The sequence below is a fragment of the Penicillium argentinense genome (genome assembly GCF_028826775.1).
Source record: "Penicillium argentinense strain IBT 30761 chromosome Unknown utg000002l_segment0_segment0, whole genome shotgun sequence".
Classification (NCBI taxonomy): domain Eukaryota; kingdom Fungi; phylum Ascomycota; class Eurotiomycetes; order Eurotiales; family Aspergillaceae; genus Penicillium; species Penicillium argentinense.
The window spans coordinates 2,884,268-2,911,345 of NW_026622661.1; the positions used below are offsets into that span (position 1 = coordinate 2,884,268).

Here is a 27,078-nt window from a genome sequence, read left to right on the forward strand (position 1 = left end):
AGTGCCCGTGGGCTTAGGTAAGTACTCGTTTAGGCAGGCACGTCCAACACCCAAACAAGGAAAGGCGGACCTCGACGGCAATTCAGCCAAGCTGGCTTTGTCACTTCTATGGAGAGACCGATGCCTCCTGTACCTCCTTGCTTTTTCCTAGACCTCGCACTGTATACTATAATACATTAAGCACCCAAGGTACATTGTATACTCTACCGTAGGGTACTGATCGACTCAGCGGGGCAGCATTGCGGGCCCACGCTTACCCAACGTGGTTTAGCATCGACCGATGGTCCCCGCATTCCTGAGCTTTCGTCACGCCGCATCGGGTCAGCTCCCTTTCGTCTCTCTCCAACTCCAACTCATTCCTGTCTACTGTGCGTATCCTCCACGGTGCTACCCTCAATTCTATCCTTCTCTCAGTCTCTCAGTTTACTTCTATCCTACCATTCTCACTTACTACATCACCAACATGGGTGGAGAAGCTCCCCATATTGCCCCCACCCCAGCTTACCACTCCCTTCCCCGCCTTGCCGAACGTCCAGTCGGCCAGCGAATCACCAAGATCTACACCGATCGACTGAAACAGTTCACTTCGACAGGCCAATATGAAGGCCAGAATCTTGTTTCCAAGTATTTCGAAGCCGTCAACTCGGATAGAGAACATGTCAAACTCTCGGTCTACTCGGTTCCGGACCTTCAGCGCCCGTCTTTCGAGGAGGCGACCTCCCACGAATTCACCCCTACTCAAATAGGAGCTTCCTTTGGTCCCAGCTGGTCCACCCACTGGTTCCGAATTCGCTTGACTATTCCCGAGGATATGCGCACGAAAGAACGACTCGAGTTTCACTGGGATGCTAACAACGAAGGGCTGGTCTGGACCGAAGATGGGCATCCGTTACAAGGCTTGACTGGCGGCGGAGAGCGGATTGAATGGATCATTCCTGACGGCTGGTGCGATGGCAAAGAGCATACATTCTACATTGAAATGGCCTGCAACGGGATGTTCGGCAACGCCCCTGGAGGCGACTCGATTCAGCCGCCCAACCCTGACAAGCAGTATACTCTCAGCAAAGCGCAGATCACCGCAGTCAACCTAGAGGCCCGGGCACTCTTCTATGACTTTTGGATCATCGGAGACGCTGCTCGAGAATTCCCTGCAGACTCCTGGGAGGCCCATGAAGCCAATATGGTCGGCAATGCCATGATCGACGCATTTATCGCCGGCGATGGTAACAACGACTCGATTCTCCAGGCCAGAAAGATAGCGCGTGAATATATTGGTGACAAGGTGGACTCCTCCGAGGTTTATGACCTCGATACGGCCCCTTTCGTCTACGCCATTGGCCATTGCCACATCGATACATGTTGGCTCTGGCCCTGGGCAGAAACCAAGCGCAAGGTAGCACGGTCGTGGTCAAATCAATGCGACCTCATGGACCGTTACCCAGAGCACCGCTTTACATGTTCTCAAGCACAACAGTTCAAGTGGTTAAAGCAATTCTACCCTTCTGTTTTCGACCGTGTCAAGCGATGGGTACGAAAAGGCCATTTCCAACCGATCGGCGGCAGCTGGGTAGAACACGACACAAACATGCCAAGCGGCGAATCTCTTGTACGTCAGTTTCTCTACGGTCAACGATTTTTCGAGGGCCATTTTGGGAAACGATGCACCACTTTCTGGCTACCCGATACCTTCGGTTACTCCACGCAAATCCCTCAGATCTGTCGCCTAGCTGGCATGAGCCGATTTTTCACTCAGAAGCTCAGCTGGAATAACATCAACAATTTTCCTCACACAACCTTTCAATGGGTCGCGTTGGACGGCAGCCAGGTAATGTGCCATATGGCTCCCGCCGAGACCTACACTGCGGAGGCACACTTTGGCGATCTCAAGCGCAGTGTGACCCAGCACAAGTCTATGGACAAGGACAAATCATCACTACTTGTATTCGGAAAGGGTGATGGTGGGGGTGGCCCTACTTTCGGCCATCTGGAAAAACTGCGCCGAGCCCGTGGTCTGAGTGACAAGATCGGTACCCTCCCGCGTGTAAAGATGGGAGATTCTGTTGATGACTTTTTTGATAAGCTAGAGGCCAACGCTACTAGTGGCACTGACTTTTCGACATGGTATGGAGAGCTTTATTTCGAGTTGCACCGAGGAACCTACACAACCCAGGCAAACAACAAGCGTAACAACCGCAAATCTGAATTCCTGTTGCGGGAGATTGAACTCCTTGCGACCCTTGCTACTGTCCGTGACTCAAGCAAGGAATATCGTTACCCGAAGGAGCAAATTGATCAAATGTGGGAGGGCGTCCTCCTTTGCCAGTTCCATGATTGCTTGCCAGGTAGCTCCATCGAGATGTGCTACGATGATTCAGACAAGCTATACGCTGAGATTTTTGAGATTGGAAGCAAGCTTCGCAAGGATGCTCTTGCAGCTTTAGGACTTACTGGCCAAAGCAAGAGCGAGGGCCTTTTTGCCTTGAATACCTTGCCCTGGCCTCGCTGCGAGCTTGTGAAGGACCCAGGTGTCTCCACTTCAGATGCTGACAGCTACTTCTTAGTCAACGGCGCTCCCGGTGCTATCGGGGCTCAGCGCGTTGACTTCGAAACCACTGCCGCAGTCACTGTTTCTGAGATCCAGCCCGGCCTTTTCCGACTGTCCAACTCTAAGCTTAAGGTCGATGTCCAGGACGGTGTGATTATCTCACTCTTTGATATTAAAGAAGATAGGGAGATCATAGCCAAGGGTGGCAAAGCTGGTCAACTTGTTATCTTTGATGACAAGCCCCTTTACTGGCAAGCTTGGGATGTCGAGGTTTTTCACCTTGAATCCCGAAAAGAGCTCCCAAGTGGCAAGACTGTCATCGCAGAAAGTAACCGCCACAGAGTGAGCGTTGTGACTGAGACAAAGATCAGCGATAAAAGCTGGATCAAAACATCGATCAGCCTCACTGCGGCGGTGTCCTCTGAGCCATCCTACGTCGAGTTTGAGAGCGAGGTGGAGTGGCGGGAGACGATGAAGTTCCTGAAGGTCGAGTTCCCAGTGGACATCACCAACACAGAAGCGTCTTATGAAACTCAGTATGGCATCGTCCGACGTCCTACTCACTACAATACAAGGTTTGACTTCCCCCAGCCCTTTATTGATTCTGATGCTGACTCTCTTTGTCTAGCTGGGATATGGCAAAGTTCGAGGTTTGCTGTCACAAATGGGCCGACCTCTCCGAGAATGGCTACGGTGTATCAGTCCTGAACGACTCTAAGTACGGCTTCGCTACCTGTGGTAACCTAATGCGCCTCTCCCTCTTACGCGCCCCCCAAAGCCCCCGACGCTCACGCCGACATGGGCCGCCACCGCATTCGCTACGCAGTTCTCCCTCATTCTGGCGCGCTCGATGCTCGAATCGTTCGAGCCGGGTATAACTTCAATCACCCTCTGGTTCTTGAAGCGGGCAACCCACAGGCCATGGAGTGTAATGCTGCTTTCCAGGCTGTGTCGATTCAAGGTGCGCCGTCTCTTGTCCTGGACGTCGTCAAGCGGGGCGAGGATGATGAGGATGTTTCGACGGGTGATCTTCCTGCGCGCAGTGGGAAGAGCATCGTCGTACGTATCTATGAGTCTCTTGGTGGGAAGGCTCGTGGTTCGATTCATAGTGGATTGCCGATTCAGAAGGTTTGGAAATGCAATGTCCTCGAGGATGATGAGGAGGAGTTGCAGACAAAGAAGGCAATGTCCGGGAATGCTGTGCAATGTGATATTGAGCTCAGGGCTTTTGAAGTCGCTACTTTCCGACTGCAGCTTTGATTTAACTCTTTCCTTGGCTCGGTGCAGTCGAGCTTTTGCCAATGACTTTCGTTTTAGGCTCACACTGTCTGCTTCTAGCATAGTTCCTGTCCAGAATATGTATATATTTTTTCCGCTTCAGAACAGATATTTGAGTATCTCATCGTATGACACTTTCCTACCTTAAATCCTACACTATACCTGCAATGAGTGATTGAACAAGTTATGGCTTTAAGGGATTTTGATGAATCGCGTCTTCTCAAAATGCAGCAGCTTTCATTGATGCTTGCTCCCAGCCCACTCCGATTAGTGTGGTCGTTATTCTCACGTGATGCGAACGCACGATTGTTTCAAGTCATCCCTTACGTAAATTACAGGGTTCGTGCCGGGAAATGCCTGTAACAGTCGATAAAATACGTACATAGCGGTAAGCCCTTTACCCAGCCGTCAGGGTAAATACCGCTTGCCTTCCCGATCTTCTCTCTTCCTTCTCTCTCCTCCAGCTCTCTTTGCCTTTTGGCTTAAATCAAGTGTAGTATCTGTTCTTTTCAGTTTAATCTCTGAAAGTCTTCTCCAGAAGACATTTTGATTATTATCAATCTTTGTCCTTCGCGACCTGGCCTATGTGCTTTGCGCATGCCTCGTCGCACCGTGTCATCAGGCTTACACTACCTCCGATCGACGTGACCCTCTTTTTTCTCATCAACTGATCGACTTGTCGGTCACTTGGAGAAGAATCATTATCGTTAATGTGTCGATTGGCATAAATGTACCCCTAAGCTGCTGGGATCCACACTCACGTAGTTTGGAGGTGTCATCCTCGCCCAACGCCTTGGGACCAGGTAGTGTTCCTCGCTGAGTGCGGCTGAGCGCGGCGCATCTCTACGTACCACCACTGCAGCAACCTTATTTTGATATGCATCTGCCAGCAGAGAAGGACTCTCGCCGTGCCGCCGACAAACACGTCTGCCTCAGGCATACTGCATGTCTGATCAAGCTAGTTAGTACTGGGCAGTGCCGATGTCTTTTCTCAGAAGTTTAAAATTGTTCCTACGCCATTTGAAGAGGTTGAGGAGAAGAGGTTGAGGATACCGGTTCCTGTACGAGGCTACAAACACTTACTCGGACAAAGTGACGCTTAACATGGCAGTGTATGAGCTTCACCGAAGGCAATTAAAAAAAAAAAAATTGACACTTCCGGAGGGATTCAAAACATCTCATTACATAGGTCAATATTGCGCTGGCGATATGCGAGCCTTGACAGGAAAATTAAGGCCGAGTGGACTATGAAAGCCTCTCGTTCTTTGGTGGCGCATTTTTGGAGTCGCTATAACATCAAAAGCCCCACAGATGAGGCAAGTTATGACGTGCAACAGAGCCTGGCAGTAGGGCTGACAAGTTTTCAGGATCAACTTATGCCAGATTCGGTGTTTGATCAACATTGCTGTATTGCTTTTAAGGTGCCAAAGCTCTAAGAGCGAGGCTTTGCGGAGAACCAAAGTCTTTCACTAGTAAAAGCTTGAGTGGTTACATTTCGAAGAAACTCTGGCCATTGATCACTGATGTTCAAAGCGTAGCGTATTGGATAATGTACAAGGAATAAAATCACCGTAAACCCTCCCAGTCCCAACACCAAGGCTTTGTTTCAAGAAACTCCAGAAGAAAATCTCCATACCAGCCCAACTCCGTCCGAATAAGAAGTGTAAAATGCAATGATAGGTAGAACAGCCATCTAGTCTCTCCCATAGCTGACCTTCAACCTCTTAGTGGGTTTATCCTCATCCGAAAGCTCCTCCGTCTGATTTTTGCCCTTGGTATTCTTCGATCCACCGGAAGACTTTTTCTTGTTCTTGGACGAGCCGCTGTTGGTCTTAGCGGCAGCAGAGGCAGAGTCTCCGTTGCTCTTGTTCGAAGGCGCGTTGCCGCCGGGTGTGGAAGTAGGTGTTGCGGCGTGGGAGGGAGTCGTCTGCGCAGATGACGGGCCAGGTGAATCCTTATTGGATCCCAATGTCAGTCTCTTCCTTCTGGGATATCTTCTGGAAGATGGTTGGGCTGGGGCGTTTCTCTCACTCACCATCATGTAGCTAGCGGAACTCCGCGAGAAGACCCGGTCCGCATCTGTGACCTGTGCCTTGCGCCGTCCACCGACACCAGATCCCAGACTGAGACCTGATGCGCCGAGACTTGAGCCACTGGAGGATCCTTTGATGTAGTTGTCGAATCCTTTGATGATGTTTCCTGCGGTTGTTTCTTCAAGATATGATTGCTCGAACCGGTAGATCTGATCCTCGAGCTGGGCCTACAGTCATCAGTGTTAGCGCATGTAATTCGTAACGGACTTTGAAAAAAAAAAAAACCCCATTTGCAACAGCGACGCGTACTTTTTCCCCAAAAGGCGAGCGACAGCCTCCGGGGTCCAGGGACTTTAACATGGCCACTGCGGGTTCTGCGACTCACCATGCTCTTGTCCATCAGCCGCTTCTTGCTGATTGTGTCCCGTAGATCCCGTCGCAGCCTCTCATAGTATGGCAGTCCGCGACTGTTTGCATTCGAGTCGGCGGCCGCATTCGGGGCTCCTGCGGTTGTACCATTGGCTGGTGCGGCGGGCGCGTTGGTGGTGGGCGTGGCCGCCGGGGCGGGAGCACTCTCGGCCATGGTGCTGGTCGTATTAGAATTCGGAGCAGAAACAACCTCGGTCTTAGCTGTATTCAGTCTGAAAATGCAGTGGTGAGTGGAGACTGGGTGTTGCAATTGCGGGATTGCGAAGCTCAGGTCCGATCGCAGCCAAATATCGCGGCGCCTTATCGAGGATGTTTGTCTTGTTTGCAGTGCGGTGGTGTCACGCATTGTGAGCGGATGTTTACGTCGTGTTGTTCTCTCATCCTCTTGGGTTCTTTTCGATCATCGTCTTGATCGTTTGATTCTCTGATTCTCGCTTTCACTCAGGCACTCGCTCACAATGGATCACTCCATGCATGCCATGCACGACATGGGCCACGGCCACACCGGCCATGGCGATATGGATATGGACATGGGCCAGTGCAACATGAACGCAAGTACTCCTACACTTGAAATGGACCTGATAGCTAACCTCTCTCATTCTCTGTAGATGATATTCACCTGGTCATCAGAGAACCTGTGCATCATCTTCCGCCAGTGGCGCATTACCGGCCCCCTCTCCCTTATCCTATCGCTCATCGTCATCGTTCTCCTCACGGCCGGCTACGAGGGCGTACGACAAATCACCCGTAAATACGAAGCCGCTCACAATCAACGCCTCAATGCATTCGTCGCGACTTCATCCACTTCTGGTAAGTATCCCCCTCTCCCATCCCTTCCTCTTATCTCGGTGGATACGGACAATATCGGGAAATGCTTGGACGGTGATGCGGCTGGCTTGATGTTGGTGTAGGATGGCAGTGATGATCACACATTTCGCCCCCCTGTTTCTGGCTTCATGCTTGAGCAAGCTCTCATTTATCTTTGCTCTGCAGACGATGGGATCCCCCAGCCCGCTACCGCTAATGTCCCCGCCGCAGCTCGTCCATCCGTTACTGGCGAAGGCTCACCACTGCTTGTAGGACGGGATAACAGAGCCGCTGTCGCACGGCAGGGAAGATTTACGCTGGCTGCTTTGTATGCCATTCAAGTCTTCTACAGCTTCTTCATCATGTGAGTTGCCACTGCCCATGTTATAGGCCTTCTTACTAATGCGTTTATTTCCAGGCTTCTTTTCATGACCTACAACGGCTCGGTCATGCTGGCTGTTGCGGTTGGCGCATTTGTTGGGTACCTACTTTTCGCTGACGGTACTCCGGCTTCCAAGACTGTTGCCTGCCACTGATCATCTCGGAAAAATATCTCAGCCTGGCGTTCACGGTCTCTACTAAGCTCTAATCGATCCTCTTTCGCACGGATTCGACTTACCGGTCTTTGTGGTATTACCACGTTCATGATAGTCGAAATTCAACATTATGAGATGTCGTTTCACATTTTGAGTGCTAGACTCGCTTGTTGGGTCCAGCTCTAGTGTTACTAAGTACATGAAATGCGCGAGTTAACACAGGCATCCCGGTGTTTAGTTTGGTAGGACTACTCTGATTGCTATGGTACACTCTGAAGCTCCCCTTGTGGCGTGGTATTGCAAGGCTGCAGATGTAAATGATAATCGTTCTATATGTGGTATCTTGTTCATGGCACTTCAACATCACTATCGTCTCCAAATCCAAAGCTGAAACCTCCAGCATTTTGTTCTTCTGTCTCTCCTTCTGCCTTTCCATGGACAATATCGTCCCACTTGCGCTTCTTTCCCTCTGCTTTTTTCTGCAGCTCCTCCAGGGCTTGCTCAAGGAGCTCAGGGTATGTCTCACGCATGCCGCTGATAAACTTCTCGTATGGGTTAACCACATTCTTGCGGAACCCTGAGACTTGATCGGCCTTGTTAGACAGAAAGTCGAGGGCTGCACCGAGATGCGCACGGGGAATAAAGTTCTGAGTAATGGCAATGGATGCTTCAAGATTTACGACCAAATGCCACCAGCCCGAGGGGACGTGCAGAATCTCTCCTTCGCCACAGATACCTTCCATGCAGCCGGCAGTACGTCTTGCCTCTGCATGAAAGTTGAGAAGCCACTCCGCGATACTTAGTGGCGAGGTCACTTCGCTCTGATCATCCGATACATACACACCGGGTGGCGGAGGTCGCTTGTCGCCGGAGGGGAACATGATCCAATACTTTGGTCCACGGATGACTGCATTCCACGCGCTTGTGGCATTGGGATCCTTGTGGAACTTGCTTCCCGATCGTTCCGGCCCGACGATGAGCCATTGGTGATCGGGTCGGTCACTTCCTACGACCGAGAACAGATCTTCGGCGAAGCAGGCTGGTGGCCAATACGCCGCGTTGGGAGTTGACTCCGGTGCGCCGACAGCCAACCCCATTTTGGAAACAAATCCACAGTCGAATAGATACAGAGGACTCTCATCCGCGTTGTCGGCCATGTAGTCACCGTAGGTTCGCAGGGGCCAGTCCACAGCCTCTGCGCGGAATGTGCCCTGGCCGTAGCGGCCCAACAGGGTGCCAACGGTCCAGTCCTTGTAGACGGGCCATGACTTGACGGGTTCGGTTAGAACAAAGGGAGTGTCAGCCCATTTCTCATGAAATTCTCCTGGTGAGAGGTCTGACAGTCGCGGGATTTGGTTGCGTGCAGGGATCTTGGTGACATAGGGATCTAACACAATGTGGGCGCAATTGAAGGGTCGGTAGAGTGCATCGGAGTACAGATGGGAGCAATCCACCATGGGCACTTTCGAGGCAGGCAAATTGAGATAGGTGGATCGCCAAGATCCTCGCCAAGTGAATGTTGCTGGCGGCGACCTGTGACTCAGTTTAGTGTCATGCTTATATGCGAGGTCAAAGGGTTGTCGGCACTTTGAGTCGATCAAATGCCACTTGAGCCGCATCCGCACCCACCGTGGCTCCGCCCCCACGGATATATAGTTCCGCAGCCACGTCTCATCATTATGCGACCAGTCAAGTGCTAATGACCTGACTCATAGTAGAAAGGAGTATCTTACCCGACGAAAAGAGCCTTCCACAATTCTTCCGCCCGTGTGAAGGCGTAGAAGGCTTTACATGTGCGCCCGATCCGTAGAAGACTGGGGGCGTCCAATTCTTCCAATAGTAGTAGAATTAAATCGTCTGGCAGCAACTGGAAGGATCCGATGGCGCTGCGGAGACTCCACGAGGCTAGCAGGGCGTTGCCACTAGGCTTGACGCCCAACGGATGGCTGGGGATGGCCTCATCGCCGTGATCCCCGTCTTGGGCTGGTGGATAAATCGGTAGCGTTGTGATGTCAGGCATTATCCGCCACTCTTGGTTAGGGCTTCAAGTTTTTTTTTTCTGCCGGCCCGAGCACTCCCCCACGGCTACCGCAAACGAGCGCAACAACCAACGAGGGCGATGACAGAAAAAAAAGAAAAGAAAAGAACAAGCAAGGCCCACAGAACGTGATCCAGTAGTAGTCACGGCGAGGCGAGAACAAAGCAGTCATTTGGGGGAAGGAACAATGCTCGCTTGCGGGTTGCCCCACAAACGGCAGGCGGTGAGGTACCCGCCCACCTTGAAAAAAAAAAAGCGTCGCTGGCAAATAGCGGCCGGCCGGCAGTCGATTTTTTTCTTCTTCTTTCCCACCTCCTTGTGTCTCCATACACATCTCACTCACCACACACCTTCACCCGTAGTATCTGTCGCGCTCTTCTCCTTTGAAGAGCCCTGATACTAGCACCTACTCTCAGCGAACCCCACTCCGTTCGCTAAAAACTCTCACCCCACCACGATCACAGCGACAAGTCGCCTGTGATCAACTTCCCTCCAACCGCCAACATGTCGAACGATAAGGGTCTTGAGGACCTCCCCGAGGGTATGTGTCCCCTTCTTTCTGCTTTTCTTGGGATATTGTCTTCTGTCGCGCTTTTTGGACCCCTTGCGGTTAGAGTGGCGACTGTCAAAAGAGAACCCCCCTAAACCCACAAGCGATAAGAACCACGCGGCTAATACTGGTTGCGCCTATGTACAGGTCAGATCGAGTCCAACTATGACGAGATCACCGACTCCTTCGACTCCATGGAACTCAAGCCTGAGCTGCTCCGCGGTATGTGACATCGTTACCACCCGTCCCGCCCATGGCGGGGTATGCAGAAACTTCATTTACTGACGACCCCCAGGTGTCTACGCCTACGGTTTCGAGCGTCCCTCCGCCATTCAGCAGCGCGCCATCATGCCCATCATCAAGGGTAGGTTTCCCCTCCTGGAATTACACGATGTACTTGAAGATCGGGCTCTAATCTTGCGATACAGGCAACGATGTGATCGCTCAGGCCCAGTCCGGTACCGGAAAGACCGCTACCTTCTCCATCTCCGCTCTCCAGAAGATTGACCCCAACATCAAGGGATGCCAGGCTCTTATCCTTGCCCCTACCCGTGAGCTGGCTCAGCAGATCCAGAAGGTCGTTGTTGCCATTGGTGACTTCATGACCCTTGACTGCCACGCCTGTATCGGTGGTACCAACGTCCGCGAGGATATGACCGCTCTCCGTGAGGGCCCCCAGGTCGTTGTCGGTACTCCCGGCCGTGTCCACGACATGATCCAGCGTCGCGTCCTCCGCACCGACCACATGAAGCTCTTCATCCTCGACGAGGCCGATGAGATGCTGTCCCGTGGTTTCACCGAGCAGATCTACGACATCTTCCAGCTCCTGCCCCAGTCCACCCAGGTTACCCTTCTGTCCGCCACCATGCCCCAGGATGTCCTCGAGGTCACCACCAAGTTCATGCGTGACCCCGTCCGTATCCTGGTCAAGAAGCAGGAGCTTACCCTTGAGGGTATCAAGCAGTTCTACATTGCCGTCGAGAAGGAGGAGTGGAAGCTGGACACCCTCTCCGATCTGTACGAGACCGTCACCATCACCCAGGCCGTTATCTTCTGCAACACCCGCCGCAAGGTCGACTGGCTCACCGACAAGCTCACTGCTCGTGACTTCACTGTCTCCGCTATGCACGGTGACATGGAGCAGGGCCAGCGTGATGTTATCATGAAGGAGTTCCGCTCCGGTTCTTCCCGTGTCCTGATCGCCACTGACCTTCTGGCCCGTGGTATCGATGTTCAGCAGGTCTCCCTGGTCATCAACTACGACCTTCCCGCCAACCGTGAGAACTACATTCACCGTATCGGTCGTGGTGGTCGTTTCGGTCGTAAGGGTGTCGCCATCAACTTCGTCACCGCCGACGATGTTCGCATGCTCCGCGAGATTGAGCAGTTCTACAGCACCCAGGTCGAGGAGATGCCCATGAACGTTGCCGACCTCATCTAAACACCCTAACACCTTTTATGTCTTGATGCGGATTACGATCGCAGAACCTGCGTCAAAAGTGGCTTTCTGTGTTTCCCAACGCATTTCCGCACGCAGCTGGCCTGGTGGGGTCAGTCGATGACTGTCCTCGGTGCAATGAGACGAGATTCTGCTGGCCTCGGGTCACTGCTATGGTTTCCTATGTCCCCTGCACTTCCGGAGATGTGACATGTTTATGCGTTTTTGCTGTCACGGTTTTCCTTTTTCTGCATTTTCTCTCCGTTTCCTCTGTATCTAGCTCGCTCTGGTTGGTTAAGGACGCCGATGTTAAGATACTTAATCAAATAGATCGGGCCAAAATGTGACTTGTTCCTCACGGTGTTGTTTTTCTACAAGGTAGAGTAAATGGACTTAAGCGGCATACAACGCGGGATTCTTCCTATTCTCTGTGATTTTACGGGGTGGCTGCCCGCTGCCTCAGGCTGCTGCGCGTTTGTCGTCCTGGTCAACGGGGTTCCCCGTTGTACTTCGCTTCATTCTCACTATCCATCCACCCACCACCAACCTTCTTCATCCCTCACCCCCCAGCTCCCTTCGTGCACGTCTAAGTTTGCTCAACGCTTGATTCCATTCCAGGTCAGTATGCCCGCAACATGTTTTGATTGGTCTCTTTCCAACATTCGGCCTCCAGTTCTCTCAGGTCCGTGGGCGATTTCGACGGCCCACCATGGCCTCGTCCGCAGAGATCGTGGAGGGTGTGCCCACTCCAGTCCTGCGCCTGCTCCCCCCGGTGACTCTGCTTCATAACTTCGAACTGCAACGCCAGAACCAGCACATGGTTCATTTCATCTCTCAGCTGCAGGAACAGCATCAGTTGAGCGATCATCTTACCGCGAACATCACGCATGCGTTCCGACTCGCGCTGCGACGCGATCTTGACACTCTCATAAAGTTTGGGACCTTGATAAAAGACCAGCTGCGAGGACGCGAGGTTCTTGCTGACCACTTTAACGCTTGGGCCGAAGCAGCTGCGGCTCTCCGCCGCCTTGGATTTTCACGGCCCAGCCAAATTCCCACCGAAGCGTCGGTTCTCGAGCAGCAATTGCGTCGGTGCGTTCTGAATCATATGAAGTACGGTTTCCAGCATCTCTACAATGAGTACAATGGACAGCATGATCAGATCATTGATACTGTGTACAAAGCGCTCGAGAAACGCTTTGGCAGTACACTCGTCAACGAAACCGTTCGCGAGCTCCGTGAAGCAAACAATCTTGTTGATCTGTCAGAGGTACATCGCCTTCTTTTGCCCAAGGCTTTGCACGAGTCCTTTAGGACTCGCGAGGCACCTGTCTCGACTTCTCCTAGCCTCGGCATGGATCAGCGCATGCCTCGCTACCCAAAGAATAAGAAGGCCGCCGTTCCACTGAATTGCCCTGTCGACCTCTACGAACAACTTTCTGTGGTCATGAAACAGGGCGGCATTCCTATCGCGGACTACTTTGCCATTGCCAGCCATGTCTGTCGCATAAAGCAGCAGACTCACCCGGGAACCGAGATGGCAATCATTGATGCCTTTATCGCCGGAATAGACAACGAGCTTTACCGCCGGCGAATGGTTCACTGGCTACGTAAAGGAAGATGGAACTGGGAGGCCGTCTCTCAGTACGTCGAAATTCTGAGTCGTGAGGAAATCTACTTGGCCAATCAGGAGTATGCCCTTCAGCACCAACTTGAGGATGGATCGGTTCTTTTGCCGAATGGAAGCAGAAGCTACCGCTTCACTTTCCTGCCGCCTATCAACGATGAAGATCTTACTTCCAGTGATGAAGAGTGAGGATATTCAGTAGGCCCATCGAGTATCTCCCTCTTGCTCACCCAGAAAAAGGTGTGTGCTTTTTTCGGCTCTGATTTTTATTTCATGAGGGGCGGGGGGCGGTTATGTCGGGGACCGTGCCCAATGCATCTACGGAGTGTCTGTTTCGAGAAATTCTGATAAATGGAAATTCAATTCTGAACCACTCAAATATTCTCATGCATAGTGTGATAATGAAACTGGTATATTGAAAGTAAATGAAACTGTCTACCTACCAGTCATACAGCCTTTGCGGATTCTGCACCATCAATGTATGCCACTCCAGATCTGTCAACCATGATCGGAGATTTCTCAGCCAGGCTAGATCGTCCACTTGTAAGTATGGTATCTCTGCCAAAGCTTCTTCCCTCGTGCGAACCTTCATCAAAGGTGTATGCGGCCTAAAGGATTCGAACTTAGCATCACCGATTCACGCTCAGCACTCTTCTACCTCTAAACAGATGGAGTATTTACCAATCACTACCCCAGAGAAGCTGCTGCGGATTCGCATCAAAGAGCACTCTCACAAGGGGTCTCAGATCCTCAAAGTCAGGAGCCTGGGTGCTCACTCGGTAAGGTCCACTGATCTTCACGAAAAGATGACCAGCGCGTACAAGACCCAAGACTGCCTGGAATCCTTGCTGCCGAGTGAGATCACCTTCACATTCCTCTGGCAACATACTAGCCCCTTTCAGTAGTGCAAAGTGATCAGTGACCAGCCGAATTCCTCGTGAAACAACGTCTCGCTCAATGACGGGCTTCAACTCTGCCCAAAATTCCGGATGTGTATGTGTGAAGGCCATACTCCATCCGGTAAAGTGACCACTCAGAGCCCTGGCGTGAGCTGAAAGTGTAGCCTTTTGCAGCTCCAGATCGTGCATTGCTCCGTATCTGTAGATGTTCACTCTAATGCCACGGATGCCATTGTTATGCATTTTTTGCAGCTCGGCTGGTATTGTGGTCTCGGGGTCGATTACTGCGATTCCCCTTGTGACATTTCGACCAAGGTCGGATGTGAATGCGTTGAGACACCTGCTGTCTGCTCCGTAGGAGAGACCGTGTGTCAAGACTGAGTGCGACAATCCTAGGCTTTTCTTGAAGTCATTGTATTTCTTAGTCGAGGCTGGGGGCGGAGTGAGATGGCGGTTGGGGTCATAGGGGAATCTTTCAGCTGTGAGGAAAAGGAAATCAATTTAGCGTGACCGAGGAGGTTGAAGGGCAGTGACTTCTTGATCTTACGCTCAAAGATGTGGTGGTGGACATCCCATCCGCCATTTGGGAACAACTGCGAGGACATTTTCGTTGCCGAGTTATGCGCTTGAAAGATGTGGAGTGAGACGGTCGTAGCAGTAGTTCTTCTATCCTAGTTTTCGTGCATCTGCATAGAAAATGGGGTGGTAGTCGCCAGCGTGAAGATAGGGAAAATATACCGGGGCTACTAATAGTAGTCATCCCGGGGCTGCCCTGCAGCTTCATGGCTGGCCCAATGGATTGACACCCTTTGGTCGGCGTCATACGGGACAGAAGCGGGAAAGAGGGAGGAACCCATTTGCTCCCCACCCGTCAAAATTCCGGCCAATTCGTGTAGTATGGGGAAGTGTTGGAGTCGGACATGCCGAAGTATCCCAGCCTGGCGCACTCCGGGTGGGTCTGGGGCGCTCCGGGACTTCAGGACCAACCGAGCAACCAACATCCGCCGAATTGTGCTCTTCATCTCGGCCACCACCCGAAGTGTCTGCCGAGCTCCGATGGAGGCACGGTGGTGGCGGTTTCCTTGGTCACAATTGCGATTTCGCAATGTCGGACTGTTCCCCTCCGCGCTCGCAGTGGGTGCGCAGCTTGTTGACCTACGCTCGGCGGTGCGCGTTCGATCAGCGCCATGACGCAATTCATATATGCTAATGGTCTGCTAGAGGCAGGAACAAACTGCTGTGGGTATTCTGCTTTCAAAGGGTAGCTCGACTGTGCACCACCATGTCTTCTCGGAAGCAAGTAACGCCGCTGCAATCTATCCTGGCTGGGGGAGCTGCCGGGGGCTTTGAAAGTTTGATCACGGTATGAGAGGCACGACTCAGAGGAACACAGAGGAACAGAATGATATACTGACATATTACTACGCATTATAGTACCCTACCGAGTATCTGAAGACCCGTCAACAACTGCTTCAGCCCGGAGCTACGGAGACACAGTCACTTGTACGCTTGTTGACATCCACTATCCGGCAACATGGAATCAGTGCCCTCTATACCGGCAGCGGAGTATTCTGCTCCTCGAATGCCTCCAAGTCAGCAATTCGATTCTTCACATTCGACCTAGCTCGAGGTTCCATGCCGGCTGATACAGCGGGCAAGGTGACACCCATCGGAAACATGTGTGCTGGTTTGCTCGCAGGCGTGGCAGAGGCCGTTATCGTAGTGACACCGGGAGAAACTATCAAAACCAAGATGATTGACGACCGAGCTGGTCCGAGGCTGTATCGATCAACTAACCATGGAATCATTTCCATTCTCGCGAAGAATGGATGGTCGGGACTATACCGCGGCGTTATTCCAGTGACATTGAAACAATCGGCCAATGCGATGGTACGATTCACGAGTTACAACATATTTTTGAACCAGATGGAGGTCTTTTCGGTCCCCAATTCGGCCGGTACAGTCCTTGCAGGTGCCATGGCAGGCGTCGTTACGGTTTATGCCACCATGCCGTTCGATTCCATCAAGACACGACTACAGGCAATCGATGGCAGTACACGATATCGAGGCTCACTAGACTGCCTTCGTTCTGTGGTTACCCAAGAGGGGACTTCTGCCCTGTGGCGAGGAACTACGCCACGGCTAGTTCGGCTCAGTGTGAGTAATACTTAGTGTTATGTGGTCTCCCATTGACTTTCCATGACTGACAATTGGCTTCTAGGTTTCGGGCGCACTGAGCTTTTCTATATACGAAGGCGTTATTCAGTGGACTAACACTTTGTTGATTGACAGGTCGGCGGAAGCTAAGACAGCAAATTTGTAAGATATCTGAAGTTCTTAAATCAGGTCTTAGTTTGGAGACCCCGAGCAGTAAATTGTGGAATGTTTCAGGAACAAATGGGGTTTAATCTCTGGATCGCAAATTTCGGTAGACGGCCACGTAAGAGGCCACAATAGCGGGAGCCTGAGATCGGAGAAATATCCACAGACCCCGAATTCCGAGAGCGCTTCGCACCATTGAGGGTTCAATCTGCCGACAGGGTACTAGGGCTGAACCGGTTGTTATGCGACCGGCTTTTACCCCAGAAACTATCGGTAGGCCAAGCCTTTCCCCACAGGAGAAACTTTCCGTCTTCATCCCCCATCGCCTCTACAAAACACCCCAGCTGTCGTCCTAGGATGCATCCCACGAGACCTCTAGAGTGCTGAGAAGGCTTCTCCGACAGCGCCGCCGTCATGGCTCCCGAAGATGGCAGTGCCCCGCCTCCGAGAAAGGTCCGCTCGGCATGCCGCCGATGCCGGCAGAAACGTGTGAAGGTCAGCATTCTAGTCGTTGTGCTTCCAGCAGCAGGTTGACGATACGATTTAGTGTGATGGTGGTATTCCTGCCTGCAGCAATTGTGCCCGAGCAAAAGTCGATTGTATTGATGTCCACACTGGCAATAACGAGTTGTCTATCCCACGAGAGTGAGTCAACCTCACACGTCCTCGGCCTCTCTCTCAGAGCAAGGGACTCTTATTTTAGATGACGTTCTTGGCTAACCCATTTGCAAAGCTTTGCTGTAAGATGCTGCGCCCGTATAGAATGGCTGGAGCAGCAGTTGGGAACGTTGTGCCCCGATTTTGACTTCTCGCAAGGCCCAAAGGTCAATGCTGACTTCATGGAGACGCTGAACGCGTCCCGTGATAGCCAGAGCTTTGCTAACTTACCCTCTTTGTCTCATGGGGCTGCATCGGAAACATCCCCTGATGCTTTTATCGAGGAGGCTGCCACAAATAAACGCTGTCACTCGGCCATGGAGTCAGAAGCCGACTCCCCACTTTCTGCGAAAGCGCGGTCTGTGGCGATTGACCTAGGAATGCTCTCATTACAGTCTGACTCACGTCAGAAGCACTATCTTGGATCTTCTTCCGGGTTGTTGTTTGCGAAGTTGATGGGGCTGGACAATGAACTGCGTCCTGAACAAGCTTCCCAAGTACGCCGACTCGCCCCAAGGCGGGTTCCAGACGAGATATACCGATCCCTTTACGACCAACTGAAACATGTAAGCTTTTGCCTCCGATGTGAATCCCCCAATATTAGCTAGATCAACCTTTACTTACTCTTCAAGGATCTCCCTCCCCCGAAGTGGCCTGTTTTCTTTTCGAGGTTTATTTCCAGAACATTCATGTCGACCAACCCTTCCTCCATCCCGCATCGTTGATCAATGCGTATCAGGCCCTGTACCTGTGCTCTCAAGCGGGCTACAATGGCTCCGTCGACCGCAATGGCTGGATTGATACGGTGGACCCGTTTCATTACAATGGTAAGATGGACCATGTGGCTGGCCGCAACATTACTCCCATATCTATCGCGACCGCCGTATTCCATGTCTTTATGACAATCTCCCTGTCGGCTACGATTCTTACCAGAAAAAAGAACTACGACTATTCGCCAACTAGGTTCCAGCGAATGGCGATGTCTGCTGCAGCTGAAACGTTCTCAAGCATCTCAGTCCCATCACTGCAGGCCGTTCTACTACTGGCCGTGCAGAGTCTTATTGAACCAGCCAGTGTGAACATTTGGACATTGTCTCATATTGCAATGTCCCACTGTGTGGACATTGGTCTACACAGAGAGTCAAGTGGCTCAGAAATGCCCAGCGTGGCAAGAGCGATGTTGAGATTCATCTTCTGGACTGTGTACTCTCTTGATCGGTGAGGAATGAATACCCTTTGCTTCTAAAATCCACGAAATCCCCAGTTGGTTAACTGGAATCTCTAGCTCGATCTCCACGATACAAGGTCGCCCACTTGGCATTCGCGACGAGACGTTTGACGTCCAACTCCCTGATGAAAGGGATATCTTCGAGATGATGACCCTGGTAGGCAACGATCTGGTAATCGAATTGCCGTCTTCCCATATCCTGGCGCTATCAGTATCTCGATTCCGTCTAGATCGCCACATCTCGGAGATCAAGCTCTTGTTGTATCATTTACCAACACAGAACAAAAGCTTCGTCTGGCCCACAAACCTACCAGAAATCCAATCTCGACTCAAGTCAGACCTCGACAAGTGGGTCCTTGATGTTCAACGGATTACTCCGAATGACACCATCGATGACGAAGAAAAGATCAAATTCCAATTTGAGAAAATGAGACATGAGCAGCTCTATCACTCGGCTATATCACTTCTGTTCCAACCTTCCCAGGCTTTCCCATCACCCAGCGAGGAAGCATTATTCCTCTGCTACCAAAGCTGCAGCAAGCGCCTGGAGATCTACGATGCCGTCAACCATCAAGACATGCTGTATTACAACTGGCGCAACATACACGGCATCTTCTCGTCTGGAGCAACCATCGTCTACTGTGCATGGGCGTCACGAGACCTGCAACGCACCATTCCTTTTGCAAAGCTGCTTCGAGACTTGCGTACCTGCTCCAACCATCTTAGTATTGGGAGTCAGTGGTGGCCATCTGTACGCAATGGCAAGGAGAGCTTTGAGATGATGATCGATCTGATTATCAAGTATTTCAGCGATATACAGCTACGGGTTCAGGGCTCTATACCACCCCTGGGGCAAAGCTGGCCCCTGAGAGATAGGACTGAACACCCTCAACCTTCTTCATATCACAGTGTCACCGGAATGGACGACAGCATGTCTGGAGTGGATTCCACGCCTGGGAGTCAGCAGCGAATGCAGCTACAACGCCTTGTTTCTAATGGCCCAAACCAGCCATTCCCGCCAGGTAGGTGGCTTCCTCTTCCAGAGACCTCAAATCTCTTCCCTCCGACCTTTCTCTGGAATGTTGTTGACCTTGACCAGTTGAAAAAGGCCAGTCGTCTTTCGACAACCTCAATCTTTCCATGCCAATCGATCCACTAGAAGACTTTGATCCTCAATCGATTGAAACAGCGATGGAAAATTTTATGGCAGGCTTTCTGCATGAGGATTGGGGATGGGATCCTTTTTCCAGTTCCACAGGAACACTCGATCATCAGGGGCCTGTATGACACATATCCGCCACCTACTCACCATGGCCTGAGGTTGTGGGGATGCGACTGAGGATTCTACTATTCATTTTGCAAGCGAGCATGTTTGAACGTTTATGTAAAGTCTGGGTTTGAATATCGATATCACGATGGGAGACCGATGTTATCTCCGGATCGCCGATTGGCCCAAGAATACTTCTTGTCTTTGGCACTAGTCGAAAGATAATTCTTTTGCACCCAGTTCTCTCAAAAATAGCTACTTTCGGAGTCTTCTAATAGTCTTCCCTATCTCCTCCCCATTTTCCAGACATGCCCTCGTCTCCTCATCGACCTCATACCGCTCTTGACACAGACTCAAGCATTCCTCCACTTTTTTGGGCGGGATCGCAACGACGCCGTCACAATCTCCAAGGATATAATCACCCGGATTAATCACCACCTTCTCATCGATCTCGTGGTTCACATACTCGACCGGGACATTCAGCTCCGACGAACGAGTAAAAGTGTTCGACCCAAGGATACTGATCCCCCTCGCAAAAAGCCCAATGTCCAACGCCTTGTGCTCCTCAATATCTCTAAATTTCCCGTCAATCACCACACCCGCAGCTCCGAGCTTTTGCGCACGGGTACTCATCAGTCCGCCCCAGCACGCACTAATCAGGCCCTTCGGTTGCGAAACAAAAACAACGCTGTTCATGGGGATTGCGTCGGCGAAGTGCGTTCGTGGGTTCGGAGAGGTCTTGTCGGAGGCTGGGACCATGCGGACCGTGTACGCTGGGCCAAAGATCTTGGATGGTCCGCTCATTCGGCGCGGGCTGTACATTGATAGTCCAGAGAGGTAGCCGCCATGTTTGAGGCCGAGTTTCACGAGGGCGTCACCGATCTGGATTTATATATTTTAGCTTCTTCATCCTCTTCAGTGTGGGTGAAGGGAGGGAAGAGAGCTTACATCGCAGGATGAGAACTTGCGCAGGGCTTGGACAGCCTTTGCTGGAGCTGCCATTTTCTTGGCAGTGGCGAGACGGGGTTAGGCAAAGGAAAGTCAAAAGCAGTTGGCGATGTTCGAGCGATCAGACAGTTGCTTAGCAAAAAGTGTCTACTGTTAGACAGCTTGGGTCAACAAATATGGGCTGGCCGCCTCTCCTCATTGCTTGAATACGGCACTCCGGCCGACAGTCTCATTCGCCCGGAGCGCTCCAGCCCCACCCGGAGCCATCCAGCAGGGCGACCGAGGTTTCCAAAGTGGCGATCATCGGCGAGCGAGAGAAAGCTGCGAATTGCTAATAAAGCGAACGAAAGGACTTTCATTGGTCGCGCATTCGACGTCTTTCTAGCATCCTCCTTGCGTGGTTCAAACCGCGATCTTCTCGGTCACGACGGCACCCGCCCCACATGATGTCGCAAGTATACAGACGGACTTTACACACAACAGGACGATTTCGAATATGTTCAACGATCCCCGTGAGACAGTTCGTAAGCTCTAGAAGCTATCCTTCCAAGATCCTTGGCGTCGATTACAATAAGCAAATCTCCGTTCTGGACACGCTGAAGCAGCAATCACAGCGCCCGCTTACCCTGACCGAAAAGCTTCTATACAGCCATTTGATCATCGATGGCGAGCGCAATTGGTGCTTGGGCAATATTGATCGCGGGAAGACGATCCTTGAGCTGCGACCTGATCGCATTGCTTGCCATGATGCGACGGCGACAATGGCTTTGCTGCAGTTTATCAGCGCCGGTCTTCCGCACGTCATGACGCCGACGACAGTTCACAGCGATCACTTGATTATTTCCGAGAAGGGCGCTGAGGCAGATCTGCAGCGTGCTGCCTCGGAGCATGCTGAGGTGTATGATTTTCTTAGCAGTGCCTCCAAGAAATACGGAATTGGCTTTTGGAAGCCCGGTTCGGGAATTATTCACACTGTTACCTTTGAGAACTACGCAATGTAGGTTGCCACCAGCTGGACTTGATGCCCAAAGTACCGACCACTTATCTCATCTGCGCTTCTAGGCCGGGTGGACTGATCATTGGAACTGACTCACACACCCCGAACGCTGGAGGACTGGGAATGCTGGGGATTGGAGTTGGAGGCGCCGATGCAGTCGACGCTATGTCCGGTATGCCGTGGGAGCTTGTGGCTCCTAAGGTAATCGGTGTCAACCTTACCGGCAAGCTCCATGGCTGGGCATCCACTAAAGATATCATCTGCAAATTGGCCGGCATCCTCACAGTGTCAGGTGGAAAGGGCTCGGTCATCGAGTTCTTTGGATCAGGCACCCAAACTCTCGGAGCCACTGCCATGGCTACCATCTGCAACATGTCTGCAGAGATCGGATCTACATCTTGCATCTTCCCTCACTCTCCCTCAATGGATCGTTACTTGGTCGCGACCGGACGTGAATATGTGGCACAGGCGGTCAATCAGGTTCGGGATGTTCTCCTTACGGCCGACGAGGGATCTCATAACTACTATGATTGTATCATTGATATCGATCTATCGACCCTTGAGCCGCATATCAACGGACCCTTCACCCCTGATCTGGCGCATCCAATCTCCCAAATCAAGTCTGTTGTTGCTGCGAACGAATGGCCTATCGAACTGAGCCATGCGATGGTCGGAAGCTGTACGAACAGCTCATATGAAGACCTGGACAAGTGCAGACAACTTGTGCGTCAGGCTAAGGCTGCTGGTGCTGAGAAGTTCAAAATCCCGTTTCTCCTCACGCCAGGAAGCGAGCAGGTTCGAGCCACAGCCGAGGCTGATGGAATCCTAGACGAGTTGAGAGATGCCGGCGCCGTTGTCATGAGCAGCTCGTGCGGACCCTGCGTGGGCTCGTGGGACCGCAAGGATGTGGATGTCAAGGGCAAGGAGAAGAACTCCGTCATTTCCAGTTTCAACCGAAACTTCATCGGCAGACATGACAGCAACCCTGCTACGCATTCTTTCGTGACCTCCCCGGAAACAGTTACTGCATTCGCATATGCTGGTCGTCTTGATTTTGACCCTCTTGTTGACGAGATTACTGGATTCGAAGCGCCATTCAAACTCGAGCCGCCCGCGAACCAAGAGCTTCCAGCTCATTTCGAGACCGGTATCGATACATTCCAAGAGCCGCCGCTTGACGGCTCTGACCTGACTATTGCCATCGACCCTAAGTCCGACCGCCTACAACTACTTAGCCCTTTCCAGGGCTGGCAAGAAGGGAACGCCGATGATATGGAGATTCTCATCAAGGTCTCTGGGAAATGCACAACTGATCACATCTCTCCCGCGGGTCCATGGTACAAATACCGTGGTCACCTTGAAAACATCAGCAGTAACATGTTGACAACCGCCACCAATGCCTTCCTCTCGAAAGACCCCCAGCTTCTCGGGCATACCAAGCACCCATTGACTGGAGATGTGGATGTTGTGCCAAAAGTTGCTCGTGACCTCAAACGACAGGGTTTGCGCTGGTGTATCATTGGTGACAATAACTATGGCGAGGGTAGTTCTCGCGAGCACGCAGCGCTGGAACCCCGTTTTCTCGGTGGTACGGCTGTGATTGCCAGATCTTTCGCTCGTATCCATGAAACAAATCTGAAGAAGCAGGGTATGCTTCCGCTGACTTTTAACGACCCCACAGCTTATGATCGTATCGCGGAGCGTGATCGAATTTCTTTGCTTGGTGTTGAAGACGGCAAACTTCAGCCTGGTCATCCTGTTACCATGAGGGTCAAGAGTAGAGATGGCAGTGTTTGGGAAACTCAGCTTAACCATAGCTTCCACCAGGGCCAGCTCGCTTGGCTCCGGGCTGGTAGTGCTTTGAATCATATCAAGAGTAAGACAATGAGTTGAGAGGGTGGATTCATGAATGATCTTGAGCTGTGCTACTGAGTCGGTTGGGATTGGACTTTTTGGTGTACAGTAAAACCGGGTTATAACGAACCCGGCTAAGACGAATCCCTTGTTATAAAGAATTTGCCACGCATTCCTTTCTAACATTCCATACAAATAACGAATTATCCCCCTTACAACGAAATTTGTATAAATAGATAGGATTCCTGTTTTTCCCATACAAAAATCTTCAACAAATCGTAATACCCAGGTACCACGTGATCACAAAATGCCTCGCCGTACAGCTATCCCCATCTCGCAAAAGATTGCTCTACGCGCTCAACGACAACTCCAGCCAAAAGCTTCGAATATAGAGCTGGCTCGCTGGTTCAAAGAGACTTTTCAGCACCCAATTGCTCTATCTTCAGTTTCTGAAATCCTTTCCTCACGATACAAATGCCTTGATAATCATCTATCTCTACACCAAACCAACTCCAAGCGTATCCGAATCGAATTCTGGCCCGACCTAGAAAAGGCCTTATTTCAGTGGGTACAACAAGCAGAAGGACAGATCATTATCAGCCAGGAGGTTATACGCGAGAAAGCGCGTTTCTTTTGGGCTAAAATTCCCAGCTATCAAGGGAAGGATATGCCTTCTTTTAGTAATGGTTGGCTTGCTGGGTTCCAATCTCGACGATCAATCAGAGCCTATAAACAGCATGGAGAGGAAGGCAGTGTCCCTGAGACTGCTTCTCAAGCAATGAGACCTATCCAACAGCTACTATCGACGTTTCAGCCAAATGATATCTACAACTGCGACGAGACGTCACTATTTTGGAAGCAGGTCCCAGATCGAAGCCTTTCAACACGCAGTATACCGGGCAAGAAGAAGGAAAAAGCAAGAATTTCAGTTTTATTTTGCTGCAATGCAGATGGTTCTGAACGCCTGCCACCATGCTTTATTGGTACAGCTAAAAAGCCTCGTGCTTTTACAGCTGCGGGAATCAATATTGAAAACTTTAATTGCCAATGGTATTCCAACCGCAAAGCCTGGATGTCAGGCCAGATTTTTGAGGGATGGCTCCGATGGTTTGATAATACTATGAGTGGACGAAAAGTGGTTCTTTTACTAGATCATATTTCTGCTCATAAAGCTGCTTTCGAACAAATCGATGAAGGCCCTTCTCCTTTGAAAAATACCTTGGTTATTTGGCTTCCGCCTAATTCGACAAGCCATTTTCAACCTCTTGATCAGGGAATTATTCGAACTTGGAAGGCTTACTGGAAACGACGATGGGTGCGTTTTATCCTTGAAGAGTACGAAGAAGGACGAGACCCTTCAAGATCAATGCATGTCCTACATGCAGTTCGATGGGGTATTGAAGCTTGGGAATTTGATCTTTCATCCAAAACAATCCAGCGATGCTTTAATAAAGCTCTTCGTTCTGAGCAAATACAGCTCTCTGAGATCAATCCGATTATCTCTGATATTACTAGGGATTTTCAAGAGCTTCAGCATTCATCAAGGATCAGAGATCCTATGGATATTGACGACTTCATTAATCCGAACGATGAGGTTGTACAAGATAATATCCATGAGATAGATGATCTAATTCTTTCCCAATTTCAACCTGAAATTGAGCAAGAAGAGGATGAAATCATTCAAGAACTACCCTCTATCTCAATCAAGGAAGCTATTGATGCATTGGAAAGGCTTCGGTTGTACGAGGAGCAGCAACCTCGGGGTAGTTCTTCATTTTTGCGAGAGCTTTATAAACATGAAAGAGTGGTGAAAGGGAGAAAATTGGCAAACCAGGAGCAGAGGGATATTAGAAGTTATTTTAATGTCTGAATTTGATTATTGTGGTTATATATAATGGTTCTCGATATAGCGAATACTTAGATATAACGAATGAATTTAGCTGTCTGAATTGATTCGTTATAACCCGGTTTTACTGTATATGCAGAATCTGGCAAGTATGGCGCGAGACTACATGGTCTGGAATGTGGAGATGATTATGCGGAATGCCGACTTCAAAAGTTTTCTGCAGCGGAACTCGTCCTTAGAACAGACTGTTTTTCGTTCAATGTGGTACAGTCGTTCTTGAAGTTGGCTTGACCAGTTCACACTCAATCACTCATTCCTGGGCCCACCGCCAAGACCTTAGCGCAGGATCCACGTTAATTTTGGTGCAACGTAACATGCATATCGTAGAGATAGTACGGTATCTTCCTATGTACGATAATTTACACACCGCGTAGATACCTCAATGGAATTGCAGGGAAGCCGATACTGGGTCTCTGCACATCATCCGAATGAGGTCTGCCGTACACCTGGACGATCAGCTGGGCGACTTCGATTAGCTTTTGCTCTGGAGATATTTTCTGATGAGCTCACTTTTGAGCCTGAGAGTAAGACCATGCTCCGCTTTTGCTAGTCTCGGGCTGACTTTAGTTTTTTCGTACCTTACTGGTCTTTCCATGGATTGGAATTGGGACAAGCTCGGGAACCGCCCGGTGGGAAGAAGCAAACAGCGATCAGCTGGGTGTTCGGGGACGATTTGTTCTCGCAAATCGGATTAAAAGCCGGGTGGGGCTGCTTTCTTTGTTTGCTATTCAGGCACACATGCGTTAGCACTGGTCATTGACTTGTGGATCGCTTAATAGTGATTGCGCCACCGAACAGGTTTCTTTGTTTGACAAACATTTCAGCAATAAAGAATGCGATCCCAACATTAAAAGGGGAACAACATAAAAGCCAGTAAACCATTCCCATGCCATTCGGCTTTGATCACTCCTATTCCGTTCATAATCCCATTATATTTGAACAGTTGAGAAATGCCGGGAGAGAAGCCTTTTCACCCACTGCTTCCTGTTCAGGAAGCTATTTCCATTGGTTCTAAAGATCATCTACCCCAAGCAAAAAAGAAAAAGGTGTCACTCGCGTGTAAGGAGTGTCGAAAAAGGCGGATCAAGGTTAGAACGCGCCACGTTTCACACAGACATAGAGCTAATCATTTCAGTGTTCCGGAGAGATGCCATGTACACAGTGCACATCAAAGGCTCATGTATGTGCTTTCGATCCTAGGACCGATCGCCGGCGCCGACGCGGAAGCCATTTCCTCGAATTATCCCAGCTTCATAGAGTCCTTCAAAGCATTGTGGCTCAATTACGACTTGGAACATCCGATGAAGTTAGAACGTTGGTATTGGCAATACGCAGCTTCAAAACAGACCGTGAAGCAATAAAATATCTTACCCAAATGAATGGATAGAGCTAGGAATTCATGATTCTTTTGAACCTATCATTCTGTCGGCAAGTGACTGTACTGGACTGGGCAGTCAAAAATATGGCATGTACGGTAGCAGGCTTGATGTTTTGGAATATATCTCTAGAATACACGGCCACTATGATAGACCAACAGCACACAGTGTTACGCCAGAACCACCTTGACGAAGGATACGCCTAGGCCCTATTCCCACAGCCTGTTGTACTCTAACAGCAGACTTATTGTAGATATCGAAACCTACAGACATCAGCAGCTGTTGAGGCCCTTAGTCGCCTTACAAATAACCGACGACGGGACAAAATGATCATTTGCCGATG

General features: G+C 50.7%; 12 protein-coding genes across 12 annotated transcripts; 8 read left to right on the forward strand and 4 right to left on the reverse strand.

The window, feature by feature from the left end:
* Positions 1-463: 463 nt before the first annotated feature.
* On the forward strand, positions 464-3,805 carry ams1 (alpha-mannosidase; the record flags this gene model as incomplete). Its single annotated transcript, XM_056614420.1, has 3 exons — positions 464-3,120; positions 3,174-3,283; positions 3,324-3,805. 3 exons carry the CDS (start codon positions 464-466, stop codon positions 3,803-3,805), a joined length of 3,249 nt encoding a protein of 1,082 aa, XP_056479461.1.
* A 1,711-nt stretch (positions 3,806-5,516) lies between these two features.
* On the reverse strand, positions 5,517-6,439 carry N7532_001927 (chromatin modification-related protein EAF6/MEAF6; the record flags this gene model as incomplete). Its single annotated transcript, XM_056614421.1, has 2 exons — positions 5,517-6,083; positions 6,242-6,439. The coding sequence occupies 2 exons, from the start codon at positions 6,437-6,439 to the stop codon at positions 5,517-5,519; spliced, it is 765 nt and encodes a 254-aa protein (XP_056479462.1).
* Positions 6,440-6,743: 304 nt separating this feature from the next.
* Positions 6,744-7,628, forward strand: N7532_001928 (low-affinity Cu transporter; the record flags this gene model as incomplete). Its single annotated transcript, XM_056614422.1, has 4 exons — positions 6,744-6,836; positions 6,894-7,095; positions 7,279-7,456; positions 7,511-7,628. 4 exons carry the CDS (start codon positions 6,744-6,746, stop codon positions 7,626-7,628), a joined length of 591 nt encoding a protein of 196 aa, XP_056479463.1.
* A 347-nt stretch (positions 7,629-7,975) lies between these two features.
* N7532_001929 (putative F-box and JmjC domain protein) lies at positions 7,976-9,648 on the reverse strand (the record flags this gene model as incomplete). Its single annotated transcript, XM_056614423.1, has 2 exons — positions 7,976-9,161; positions 9,362-9,648. The coding sequence occupies 2 exons, from the start codon at positions 9,646-9,648 to the stop codon at positions 7,976-7,978; spliced, it is 1,473 nt and encodes a 490-aa protein (XP_056479464.1).
* A 522-nt stretch (positions 9,649-10,170) lies between these two features.
* Positions 10,171-11,657, forward strand: tif1 (putative eukaryotic translation initiation factor 4; the record flags this gene model as incomplete). Its single annotated transcript, XM_056614424.1, has 4 exons — positions 10,171-10,207; positions 10,364-10,438; positions 10,512-10,580; positions 10,645-11,657. The coding sequence occupies 4 exons, from the start codon at positions 10,171-10,173 to the stop codon at positions 11,655-11,657; spliced, it is 1,194 nt and encodes a 397-aa protein (XP_056479465.1).
* A 706-nt stretch (positions 11,658-12,363) lies between these two features.
* On the forward strand, positions 12,364-13,470 carry N7532_001931 (uncharacterized protein; the record flags this gene model as incomplete). The annotated part of the gene is made up of 1 exon (XM_056614425.1): positions 12,364-13,470. The coding sequence occupies one exon, from the start codon at positions 12,364-12,366 to the stop codon at positions 13,468-13,470; it is 1,107 nt and encodes a 368-aa protein (XP_056479466.1).
* A 488-nt stretch (positions 13,471-13,958) lies between these two features.
* On the reverse strand, positions 13,959-14,785 carry N7532_001932 (uncharacterized protein; the record flags this gene model as incomplete). Its single annotated transcript, XM_056614426.1, has 2 exons — positions 13,959-14,659; positions 14,728-14,785. The coding sequence occupies 2 exons, from the start codon at positions 14,783-14,785 to the stop codon at positions 13,959-13,961; spliced, it is 759 nt and encodes a 252-aa protein (XP_056479467.1).
* Positions 14,786-15,462: 677 nt separating this feature from the next.
* Positions 15,463-16,352, forward strand: N7532_001933 (mitochondrial carrier; the record flags this gene model as incomplete). The annotated part of the gene is made up of 2 exons (XM_056614427.1): positions 15,463-15,543; positions 15,615-16,352. The coding sequence occupies 2 exons, from the start codon at positions 15,463-15,465 to the stop codon at positions 16,350-16,352; spliced, it is 819 nt and encodes a 272-aa protein (XP_056479468.1).
* A 564-nt stretch (positions 16,353-16,916) lies between these two features.
* On the forward strand, positions 16,917-19,546 carry N7532_001934 (fungal specific transcription factor domain-containing protein; the record flags this gene model as incomplete). The annotated part of the gene is made up of 4 exons (XM_056614428.1): positions 16,917-16,989; positions 17,265-17,725; positions 17,842-18,377; positions 18,424-19,546. 4 exons carry the CDS (start codon positions 16,917-16,919, stop codon positions 19,544-19,546), a joined length of 2,193 nt encoding a protein of 730 aa, XP_056479469.1.
* Positions 19,547-19,909: 363 nt separating this feature from the next.
* On the reverse strand, positions 19,910-20,656 carry N7532_001935 (RraA family protein; the record flags this gene model as incomplete). Its single annotated transcript, XM_056614429.1, has 2 exons — positions 19,910-20,536; positions 20,603-20,656. The coding sequence occupies 2 exons, from the start codon at positions 20,654-20,656 to the stop codon at positions 19,910-19,912; spliced, it is 681 nt and encodes a 226-aa protein (XP_056479470.1).
* A 389-nt stretch (positions 20,657-21,045) lies between these two features.
* N7532_001936 (uncharacterized protein) lies at positions 21,046-23,492 on the forward strand (the record flags this gene model as incomplete). Its single annotated transcript, XM_056614430.1, has 2 exons — positions 21,046-21,599; positions 21,665-23,492. The coding sequence occupies 2 exons, from the start codon at positions 21,046-21,048 to the stop codon at positions 23,490-23,492; spliced, it is 2,382 nt and encodes a 793-aa protein (XP_056479471.1).
* A 268-nt stretch (positions 23,493-23,760) lies between these two features.
* N7532_001937 (mariner-Tc1 transposon family protein) lies at positions 23,761-25,323 on the forward strand (the record flags this gene model as incomplete). Its single annotated transcript, XM_056614431.1, has 1 exon — positions 23,761-25,323. One exon carries the CDS (start codon positions 23,761-23,763, stop codon positions 25,321-25,323), a length of 1,563 nt encoding a protein of 520 aa, XP_056479472.1.
* Between the last annotated feature and the right edge of the window lie 1,755 nt (positions 25,324-27,078).